Genomic DNA, 12,314 nt, shown 5'->3' with positions numbered 1-12,314 from the left:
GCGCTGAGGAGAGCTGATCCAGTCAGCGAAACTTCAGACGGATCAGCCTTGTTGTTCCTTTTACTTGCAGCTTCCATTAACTTCACTCCAAAAGATTTTTTTTTTTTTTTGTCAGCAGAATTTAATGGATGGCTGATGCTCTCTTCGTGGTTTCTCCCACCTTCACTCCCTCCACCTTTTTTTTTTCTGTGGGATTAATTCTTGTCACGGACTTTCGCTCTCGACGTCTGTGGCGAGAAATGATAGCAGAAATAAACCGCATCGCCGAGAGAGTAATCGTTCTTGACTTGATACTTTCTTTTTTTTCTTCACCTCTAACCACCTCTCAGCACTATGGAAGTGTGACGTCCTCCATTTATATCCGCTGGACTTTCGTATAATCGTTACTTCGAAAAAAAAAAGCCAACAATAACATGAAACGTGCAAACGAACACGCCAGAAAAAATACTTGCTACAGGAAAGAAAGTTCACGACAGGATAAAAGAAGGCGAAAATTATATCTCTGACGGAGGATTTCGTTTTCCTTCAAGAAAGATTTAACAAAACCTTGGAAAATGTTATCTTTGACAAAGGATTTCGGTTTCCTTCAAGAAAGACTCTCAACAAAACCTTAGCAGACTGCAGAGCTAATGTCTGCTAGGTGATATATTCTTTCGGGCGAATATAAAAAGGAGATAATATTCTTTCAAAGCGATGGCTTACCTCAGCTTTCCTCATCAAGTCGTGTTTCCCTTTCACCCCAGAGGTGTAGAAGCTGTCCACCTCCATCTCTGTTTCGCTCTCATCGCTGGAGTCCACATCGCCCCTGCACACACACGACAGTAAGCATAAACAAGTATGCAGAAGTGCGAACACACATACTGTGATTGATCTACATGCTCCAAATAGTTGAGATATGGATGGTAGGCAGGTCACCCACACCACAGCAAGCATAAATCATCACCAACGCCGCCACAGGAAATTTGTACCCGATAAACCCAACAAACTACTTCAATTTTTGGAACAGAGTTACCCCAAGCCAAGCAAGGGGGGAGGGGCGCTCCAGGCAGATGGACAAATAATGATATTTGCTGACGAATTGGAAATTAGGAAGGGTTTAAGACAGCTCTCTTTAAACGCAGCCTTAAATGAATATAAGAGTGAGGAAGACAAGAAGAGAGAAGCATGCGAGGCTGTTCACACTGATTTAAAATAGCTGGTCATTCATTCCTCGACACGACACGAAATTTTCGAACAGAGAGAGAGAGGGAGGAAAAGAGGAGTTGGAGGGGAGGAGGCAGAGCAGAAAGGAGGAGCCAAAGACGGAGAGGATGGTCATGGGGAAACGGCCTTCAGGACCACGTCAGCAGGAGGTATCACCCTCTCTCTCTCCCCACCCATCCTGACACACAACGAGATTACAAGAGATAATAATAGGGCCCCCTGCCAATCAATCGCCGCTGGACAAGGTTGCAGATTAGAAAGACTTATCGCAGCTTGGTGTTTCTTAATATACAAATCGCCACCTCCAGTCCTTTGACAGCAATTTTTACTTCCTGGGCCGGGAGGAAGTCGTCATCTTCAAAAAGGTTTATCCCAGATCCTGCTGCATTCCCACTTCGCTTAATTAGAGTTTTCCTAATGTTGTGTGCTCTCGGCAATATCTCCGGCATTAACCTGACGATTTCTCGTCCCCAGAATAACCGAGCGATGCCTTTCCATGAAAGCTTTTTCTTACACTCTTATCCTCCGTCTATGTCTCTCCAGCTGCCTGTGTTGAAAGCCCCGACCTGTAGCAAGAACCTCAGCCCTCGGACATTTAGTAGATGAACGTGCGGTCGAGAGAGAGAGGGAAAGAAAAAAAAAGAGCGATATTGCCAACATCTGAACTGAAGGCCCTCAGCTGAGGACTGAATGGCTTCCTCTACTTACTACCCACCCCAAGACTGTAAAACTCGTGGAGGTGTTAGTGTACACACTATGTCCTACATGTGACTATATTTATACTTTTTAAACATTGCAGATAAACATTTGTCATAGTATCATGTCCAAAACATTGTCAGGATAACGATGCAACATCCCTGATTCCTACAGTCTCTCCGAGAACAGCTTCTGGTCGTCTTCAGACGGAGGGGAGGCTGTAGGTGATACGACATGGGGTGCTTCCTCTCCTCCCTGGCACAGCCCCTGTCTGGCAGGTTGTATCGACTTCCTGTCGCCGAATAGGTCATGTACACATCTCGGCAGCAGAAATTTTTGGTATCCGCTCAAGTTTCGTGGCCTGGGAGGATGTAGCCGGCAAGACTTTGGGAGTATTAGTGGACTCTTGGTAAACACATTGCGGCCACCGTTGCTTCCCTTGTGCTGGAAAATTGATTAGGTATGTCACATTCTGTCTTGGCCCCTCCCTCCTCTTCCTCTCATGCCATCAAGTTGTGCTCACGTCTATGTCGTCGTAGTCATTGTCATCATCGTCGTCGCTGCCTCTGGCAGTTTCTTAACATGAAGCATTGACAATCTTCTCCCACACTATAAATTCTGTGTCCGCCGTGATTGTCGCCCATTTTTAAAATGTCTTTTTATATTTCCAGTAATGTAGCTGGTGGGGGTGGGTGGGGTGGTAGGTGTGTAAGTGTGAGTGGGGGCATGTAAAAGTTGTAGATAACGAATCCCACTTTGAGTCTTTCCGGCTTTGGCCATAGAAGTAAGTGTGGTTACCTACAGCCCAGGCCAGGAAGGACCCCCAGGCGAGGCGGCAGAGCGAACACCCGGCGCTGTATCTGCTGGCAACCATCTGCTGCCAGACTGCAGGCTGTCGTAGCTCGCTCCGCTAATTCCATTTTCCCTGGGGAAAGTTTAGTCCCGAGCATGTGTTAAGTCCCCGCCAGTGTCGGTGTCTGAAAGCCGGGCAATTGCAGCCTGTCTGCCGCAGACGGGTGTTCACGGGTGTGACATGGCGTCTCATGGCGGGTGACAGGCGCTAAGTTAGATTAGCTTCCAGGGGAACGGCGCCTCCACGCTCCTCAGCCCTCGCCACGCTCGGCCAACATGGCAGCAGCAAGCAGGTGTCTGCCAGGGATAAGCACAAAACCTCGGAGACATCGCACTCGGTGCCAACAAAATTACAGACTCGCAAATCTACGGCGGGTTGGCTGTGTGAGTGATACCTCAGCTACCTGAACTATTTTCTCTTCTTAGATGGTGAGGATGGAATGATAGTCGATGCTCACTGTGCTGGGGACATGCACTGAACCATTTCGACACCGGACTTTACCTTTTGGACGAGTCCGGCAAGGAAAGGTGAGAGGGTCAAATCTTAACTATGACACCGACGGATCAGATGAGCTTGTTCTGGACCGATGTCGAAAACCAGTCCTACGGGGACAACAGTTCACATTTTGACGATGTGTTGGGATTGGCAGAACAATTCGCCCTATGCTATGCCCACTAGAATTATTTCCCTTTTCTGTGTGAGTGGCTCGTGCGGCCAATGTCTCCACCATACAACGTGGTAACCGTATAACTGATTTTTTGACCCGCGAGGCCCTCAGCTGACACAAAGACTTCATCCATATGCAACATCTTCCTTTTCCCATTTCGACAAAACGGCGCTCTTTAATTTAATATCATTTTTTGTCTTTCTTGGCGCCTTCTCCCACAGAACTAGAATTTTGCTCTTTTTAAAGTGTCATAAGTGCACTTTATCTTGGAATGAGGACAATGTCTTGACATTCTGACCTCCATCAGACAAGCTTTTTCAAGCAGGGTGGTCAACTGTGAACTACCCGGGACTCTAAGACCTGTTGCAAAGAATCTCGGGATCATCATATTCCTCTGTGGATGACAATCTCATGTCACTCGTACTTCTCTGTGGGTAAAAGCCTAGGGCTGCTCCTACTTTTCTGTGTGGGTAAGGGTAAAGACACCCACGAGAGAAGGTGAAAACTGATCCTGTAATGTGATGCTAGAGCGGGTAGTAATATCAACTATGTTTCGGGTTACTGATGAAGAATGTCAGTGACGTGCGTGAACCACGTGATCGCTGTCAACAGGATGTGATGGTCGTCTTCTAACCTTTCGGTCGTTTTTAGAGAACTCACTTTTCTTGGGACTCGCTTTCTTTGAGGGTGGTTCTCATTTTCTTTTCCTTTACTTTTTCTAATCAACAGCGGGAAGCTCTCTACACGACACTGGAGCCCTTTCAGTCACCATTGCTGTAATGCCCTGTCCCACCTCGCCTTCCTAATTTATGGCAAGAGAGAAAAAGGATTGTCTTTCAAACACTGCAGTCTTCTAGTCCGAAAACCACCAGTCATTTTGGAGACGCCGCTTTAAAATTTGGGAGGACAAAAGAAAGAAAAAGGAGAAGTGCGATAAGCTAAGAAATGTAGAGCGTCTGGCGGTACCTCCCTGGGGAAAAGCCTAATCAAGCAGTTCTGTCGGCGCTGAAAGGCAGACGGCTTCCAAACCGGACATTTTATAAGAATTTTGCTTCTGTTTTCTCGTCATGTTGCTTGACAGTAAAACGAGCCTTTGATTCGCCCCTAGCGATGAGAATTGTGTGGACAGACCGTCTCGCGACAAACAGACAAACAGTGGTCCCCACACTTTCGCTCTCCGCTCCTGACTAATCTGCCTTTCAATCAGTTTCCATATCAGGCAAGTAGAAAGGATGGCACAAGTGGGTGAGGGAGGAAAGGGGGAAGTCGGGGAAAGAGAGAGGGGAGAGAGAGATTTTATGTCGGTCGTCATGGTGGTGTGGATGGGGTGGGAGCTGGGGTAGACGGGTTGCAAGGAGGTGTACGTACTTGAGGGCCAGCTCCACCTTTCGCCTGATGTCCTCCTGTTCCTGATCTTGCTTCCTCTTCACGTACTCCTCCAGCTCCGCGCCGTCCAGCTTGATGCGCCGGCGAATCTGCAAAAACATTTTGCCGCCTTGACATATTTTGTGTTGGATGGACAGAAGACAGAGAAGACAGAAGACAGAGAGAGAGATGATGATGATGATGATGATGATGATGATGATGATGATGACTTACTACGCGCAGATGTTCAACACGATGATGCTCATTGTACATAGCAAGAAAATGAAAAAGTGTAATGGCGAGTTGGATTGAAATGTTGCTTTCTTATCATTTATTTTTTGACTTTTTTTTTAAACTGCTTTTTGGGTTGGAGAAGGAAGGTGCTCGAAGACATCCCAAAGTTAAAAGACTGCTTTGAAAAGTTCACACCATCAGACACACAAAACACTTGGACATTCTACCTCCCTGTATAAACACAGCGCTAATCTTCCATACGTCTTTGGCTTACAACATTCTGATATAAAGGTGGCTTCAAATATTCTCATGTAAGGGTGGCTAGACATTCTGACATAAAAATGGCTTTACTCAGCCCAACTTGTAACCGTGTACATGGACTGCCTGTTAGTCACTGCACCTACCATCGCTTCATAACTGTGACCGCTAGATAGTTAAGTCATCTAGACTGCCTTTCTCGTTAAAAAAAAAAAAAAAAAAAAACAAAAAAAACTAGACACCCCCCTCTCTCACTAAAAGGTGGTGAAATAGTAATAGTAATACTATGTGTGTCTATAAATTGTTTTCTCTTTATTCTTCCGCTACACAAAATATAATTATTCGGCTCGCACTTCAAACCTAAGGCATCAAAATATTCTACTCTTTTTTTTCCCATATATCCCTGATTTTGCCACTCGTGTGAGTTCCGCTCGACCAGCCTGAGACGAGGTCTCCAAACTGTTTCTAACTGACATGTCGTGCCTGATGTCTTCTCACCCCTCCTGTGAGAATCAGGTTTGTCTCAAACAGCTCCCAGCTGACATACAGCTTCGCAAGTTTGCTGGACACAACCGCCTGACTTGTTGCAGTCTCCCATCTTGCCCACCCCTCCTGATACAATCACGTGCCCCTGACTGGCGGGTGTGATCAAACTGTCGCAAGTTGTTCGCTTGAGCTTAACTCTGTCGGCTTCTCACTTTTCTTATGACGTCTGGCGGAGGGTCTAGACGCTAAGTAGGTATTACAGTTGACATTAACGCCTGAATGGAAGTCTTCTAAACCGTCTCTCTCTCTTTCTCACGCACATCTCTTTGTGGTCTCAAGTCTTCAAACTTTGTCTGTTTTCTGTCCAAACGTGACACCTGTCTTCTACGACCACCTTGTCATGCGTTTGTCTCGCCGGAGCCAAAGAATCCAGGGTTTAAGAGTATGTGACCCAATCCCAGCGCAGGCAACCTCGTTTTCGATTCGACCTCGGATGCCGGTCGTCCATCTTGGCTGACAGGTCAATGGAGCTGACATACTGAACAAGCGCCTCGGCGGCTAGCAAGCTTCGGCGACAAGCAAAATTGTAACAAATCTCCATCTTTAGAAAACTCGTCTGTTGATCCTCCTCTCCTCTTTCAGCTGATTTCTGTCCACATGCGCCTCCACCTACCTATCCTTCCAGTTCCTGCGCTGTGCCTCCTCCTCATCTCAAAGGTTCTGGTTACAGCGGGATGCTGGCACGAGATAGAGGGCGCATCGATCACGCAAGAGTTCCCAGAACCCCGTGAAGCCAAGGACGCCCCCCACATTTATCACCACATGTTTGCAGGCCCTTTCCCCACCTCGCTAAATATCAAAAGCAGGCCAAGAACTAATTTTTCAGGCTCAACGATGGCGTCAGAGGGCAAAACGCGCACGTTCCACGCGCTGCTGTTCAGCTTTGACATTTGTTGGAGAAGAATGGCTTTCCTAAAAATTTCAAAAATGAGATTTTTGTACTCTGTTAGTGATCTCCAGGCCTTCAAAGCTTTTCCTTCTCTTTCGTTCCTTTCTCGCACTTCTTTTTTTTTTTTTTTTGTGCTAATACCTTACAAATTATGATCTCTCCCTCCTCCTTCCCCTATCTCCAGTTCTTACCTCCTTCAGATATACCTTTATATCTTTCCACTGACACTACCTATCGAGGTCTTTTTATCAGACTTTCTGCCGATTTACTATGCAGTAATTAAAAGAAGTCGTTTATGTAGCATTTAAAAACTTCGCCAAGGGGAAAAAAAAAAATCAAAGGTGATTACCTGTCTATGGGTTTCCATATTATGCACGTGGTACACTCGATGCTCCTATACACTGCGTCACCCCCACACATTCCCATGTACATAAATATATCCAAGAAAAAATAAACTACAATAACAACCCATCCGTTTTCTGAGCTGGTCGCTCATCACCTTACAAAATAAATATAAAAAAATAAGTGCGACTAGTGCAATGGAAAGATTAGGTCTTCCGGACACGTACAGCATGGCAGAAAAAACACCGCAGAAATGTTTTATTCTTCCAAAAGCTTGTGGAGTATGCCTTCTCGGTCTATCACCAGCTTCACGGAGCATCTTTAGTTATGGCCTTTATCATGACAGCCCTTTCCGGTTCTCGTACTAAAGGATTGATAAGCGACTAGACCTGGCTTTGAAAACCATGTAATTAGTGACCTCTGGTCCGTCAGTGGCTACAGGGGAATTTTGTTTCCACACCAACGGAGGAGAGTCTAACAAGGGAGCTAACGCTGGGAATTATCTCAGGCGAGACGCGTAATCACCCTTGGGTAATAAAGAAAGTAAATATTATTACAACTCCACCTTCTTTTGTGAATATCACTATGTAGTCTGCTTCTCTATTATCGCTCTGCGAGCATAAGACTTCTACATAAAGATATTCTATCCTGTCTGCCATCCTGCCACTGTGTCCGCGGTCGTTGGTGTCTTTGGTGTCCTGACATTTCCGTTGTGTGATATGTCATGACAAATGCGAGAACAGTCGGGATAGGTAGGTTTTGTGACTGAAGAATACTCGTCGAAACTGAGTATCTCTGTCTCCTCTTTCCTCGACCCACAGAAGAACACACCGGGGTCCCTCCCTTTCCCCTCTCATCGACGCACGAACGCACTCACGAACACACTTGAAGCACTGTCCACTTGGTCTAAAAACCAGAGCAGACGGGTACAGCTGGACGGGCAAGGCAAAAATGCCAATTAGTGACTGGACAGCTGCTAGGCATCTCTCTCCTTAAAGGTATACAAAACTGGTGATAACATAATGTCATACAAAGATTTGTGTCCATAATATCTCGAGATTCGTGTTTCTCCTGCAATTTCGTGTTCCAGGTGATAACTGATATGATAGGAACCATCTGCAATGTGTGCCATCTCTTGGGAAGAGCTTTAACACGGAGAGTACACTGGCAAACTGGGATTAGTTGTCACCAAGCTTCACGCCGCACAGTTCCTGCTCTCGTAACAAAGAGAGACAAGAAATGGTCTTCAGTGTGAGCAGGTGCCGTTAAAACAACGACTTCCCCGACAGTTTTACTCTAACATGGCCATCGACAATCACTCCAAGCTCCACTGCAAGAACAAATATCACAGTGGTTCAGATCCTCCAGTGGCCGTCTTGCTGACCCTGTGATACAAAGTCGTGGACTTGCGTGATGTTAAAAAAACAATTGCATTTCGATTCGGTTTGCAGAGGAGTTCCTCTCGCCAGCTGTGCCTTTCTGCTTGCTTGTTCCATGCAGAAACGAGATGAAACAACAGGAAATCTTCCAGCGAGGCTTTGTGTTTCTTTATCCTGCTCCCCTTCTTTCTCTCTGTCACGATGTCCTTGCAGCCGCACTCATCATTAACAAAGAAATTCGTCGATTCACCTCTGCCATTAAGAAATTTAATGTGATTTTATTAAAATAAAACGACTTCTCAAACACATTCTCCGCTCAGAGAAAGTCAATTTTAAAATCGTTATGCGCGATATTTATTTTAACAACCCTAATTATTTCTCTACCTGTTGCTCTGCCTGTGCGTTTGCACGCGCGTTTGTGTTTGTGTGGGTTGGGTATGCATGCGTGTTCGTGTACAAAGACATGTTCACACGCCTAAGAGATTTTGTCAGACCTCTCTGTGTTACCACCTTGTACTGAGTGTTGATACTCTTATTATTGAACAGATGGTTCAGTCTCAGAGCAGCCATCAGACTTCTTGGAAGGTGCAGTCACTTCTACTGAACAACGGATCCTTCCTCCAAGCGCGCAGCCAGACATTTACTTGCTTTTGCTGGAGAAAGAAGCGGCTTCTTTGTTGCAAAGATGGGACTACTGGCAGCTTGAGACCGTTACAAGGCGTTGCCATCGGCTCCAGGGGTAAAACAACATCTGCGGGGTCTGGACACTGCTTTACAATTCTGGAAACAAGACGGTTGTCCTGAAGTTCCCCCTGTTGCCCCCAGGGCAACGACTTCATAAACACCGCGTCAGATGTATGCAGTTTTTCTTATTTCCATCGATGTAATCCTGCTGCTGCTGCTGCTGGATGTCATTTCCTGCTTCTACTACTATTACTCCATCAGCTATAACACATGCAGCATATAGTTTCTCGCGGGAAGGAAAGAGTTTCAGACCACTGCGTCCAGTATCTGGTTATAGACAGGACAGCTCTTTAGGAAGGCAGCCTGCCTGTCAACGGGATGTTTTGCTGTTTTGCCCAATTGTACGATCTGTTGCCGGTCCACGGACGTGAAACATCTGCTAATCGCACGAGAAGGAAAAAATCCTCTGTAATTGACAGAGTCATTAACACTATTCCTTTTTTGTGTCTGGGTGAGAAGGACCGGTGACTGAAAGGTCCAATATCCGGTAAAAATGTCGCCAAAGAACAGTTTATTAATTATCGAATGGGGATATAAAATCACACAAGGACGATAGCAGTGCAATGGCCACCATCGTAGGTCCTCCGACACGCTGGGGGCGATTTCTGTGGTGGACGAAGCCATGTCCCTTCCCTGAATCCGTGCAAACACTACATATCATCTACACGCTCAACTGCTTGAAGGAAATGATGTGGACATGTCCAGGTCAGAGAACCATGCCATCAGCGCCCATCTACCCTCATCCAGCTCCTTCCCTCGAATCATCCGTTGTTATAAAGATGTACATCCACACCCCAGGGTGTTGATTCGCATCTTTTCAATATTTAAGAGCCACACAAACCGCATGGTACAGGGAAAACTGTCAGACAATCAGCCTGAAGGTCTGAACCCGTGTCCAATTATATGGCCCCACATTTCAGGGCCAGGCTAAGCCTGACATAAACTGACTAATAATTAAGGACTTCAGATCCTGATGTCCTCTTACTAACAAAAAGTGTTACTGCTACAGTTTTCCCAATCACTTCCATTTAAATTCTACAGAAAGCCCTAGAAAAGCAAGACAATAAATCTAATATTAATGTAAATAAAAACGGTAAAAGGGCGGACGAGAAATATACGTTTCAATAAGTTCTGAGGCTCGCCCACTCATTTTTTCGCCATTTACTTACTAATGGCTCGTAAGCTGCGCACTTGGCGTAGAGTTGCCGCCTCGCCGCACAGAAAGGGCGATAACTCTACGAAAGTGGCGCCATCTTACGACACTTCCAGTAACCTGCTTCCAGCTCGCAGTTTTATTATTCTCCATCTTCCGACGAATTATTCCGAGCTCTGAACACGAATGTAAGCTGTGCATGGGCCAGCGACTATCCTAGCTGGTCATCGCAAGGTCTGGCGGTCTGTCCTGACCCCGACTCACGCGCCATCTTTTTATTATTTTTATTGAGACTCACGAGGTGTAATTTTGTGTATGCAGGCCATAATCTATATAAGTATACACTGGGAAAGAAGTCGGATATTTGTGGAGAACATAAACTACAAGATAATATTATACAAATACGAGAGAAGGTTGGAAAGAAACAGTTCCGATCTGCATATTTTAAACAGTTTCAAGCGATCTGCTTTTTCATCCTTCAGAGTAGTAAAAAAAAAAAGTCTTGTTAGTTTTTCCAAGATAACCTTTCCTGCTCAGGAAACATTCCCCGGTAAAAAAAAAAAAAAACACTGGGAAAATAAATATAATTCTGCCAACCATATTTTCACCAGGTTCAGACAAACACAAGCTGCCAGTAACTAAGTACTCCTACAGCATAGACGTGAACAAGTACAGACAGTCAGTGGAAGTACAGAATAAAGACCAGCACTTTAACAGTCTGCTTGTCGGACAGACATTCCACGACCAAGCCGCTAACCGAATGTGAACATATGCATGGTCACTCTTGCCTACAAACTTTCCCATCTACGCCGCTCCAGCACCAGACCCAGCGCCAACCCCGGACCCATTATTTTCGATTAATTTCAGCGTTTATTACGGTTAGTCCGTTAGAAAACTAGCAGCCTGGATGAATGGGAATGACTTCCACACACGACCCACCCTGTATGTGAAACCTGGATTGTCTTCCTTCTTGTCGTCTACCATCGACCTCAAGTCTGGAGCTCACGTGGGATGGCAAATGTAACGGCTTGGCCGCCGTGTGCGCAATGCCTTCTGGTCCGTGTAAATCTTGCGACTTGATTATCGTTTATGGTAAGAGTCTTGCTCCGTCACGATGCCTCAATCTCCTTTCCCCTTCTCCTTTACATAACCTCTCCTTCGATATATAGTCCTGCTTCTGTGACTAGATTAGCTCCTGAACCTCGCCATGGCGTCGATTCCTATTCGGCTTTGCGAGGACTTCTTCGTGTCATCCACTCTGTTAGCGAAGACTTGAATGTTGACAGTACAACAAACTCAGCAAGAACCTTGATGTAAGTTAGATTAGTTTTCCAGTCTTACCTTTATTTTTATTATGTTGCCTAGGTAACGAGTTACACAGCAATATAACTGTCAAAGGTAGGCACGTGGGAGCCAAGCTCTCATAATCACGTAATTGCTTCTTTCAATAAAAAAAGGTGCGAAATAACAAATGTGATGATTTGAGCTTTAAAAAAAAATTGATTACCACGGTTCACCAACCTACTGCTCAAGGATCTGCGCGCAAATCCAAATTCCTGTTTCTTAAAAAAGATTTAATTCTGCTTGTCTTCATCATCGATTGATATCTTTTGTTCGTCCCTCTCTTTTAACTCAAAATTATTTGAACAGAATTAGGAATCCGGGCTACCAGAAGAATAAAAAACTCGCGAAGAAAGAAGAGGAAGAACGGAGAGAAGAAGAGTTTTGAAGACTGTTTAATGTACATTGATGGCGGCAATGAAACAAAGGGCTAGTGCAGTGGTCTGAGCGCAACTCACCTCAAGTGTGACAGTCTTGGCCTCCTGGTTCTCGATGAGCCATCGGGTGAGGGTGCCGGGCGAGGTGCGGGAGGTCAGTATGATGCTGTTCTTGCTGTTGCCGCACCAGGCCACGAAGAGGTCCCGCGAGTAGCCTGACTGCAGGTCCGGTGTACTGGCCAGCACCACCTGCACACACACACAAAC

At 45.7% G+C, this 12,314-nt stretch overlaps 1 protein-coding gene across 1 annotated transcript in view; it reads right to left on the bottom strand.

The window, feature by feature from the left end:
* Window positions 1-12,314, bottom strand: part of LOC112570553 (cleavage and polyadenylation specificity factor subunit 2-like) — a 114,818-nt gene that overhangs the window by 28,700 nt on the left and 73,804 nt on the right. The window contains 3 exon segments of the mRNA XM_025249064.1: window positions 703-805; window positions 4,788-4,894; window positions 12,129-12,296. Coding sequence (XP_025104849.1) covers window positions 703-805; window positions 4,788-4,894; window positions 12,129-12,296 — 378 coding nt within the window.

This window comes from Pomacea canaliculata, linkage group LG8 (genome assembly GCF_003073045.1).
Source record: "Pomacea canaliculata isolate SZHN2017 linkage group LG8, ASM307304v1, whole genome shotgun sequence".
Lineage (NCBI taxonomy): Eukaryota > Metazoa > Mollusca > Gastropoda > Architaenioglossa > Ampullariidae > Pomacea > Pomacea canaliculata.
Note: the sequence above shows the minus strand (reverse complement) of the source record. Positions and strands in the feature narration are given on the sequence as shown.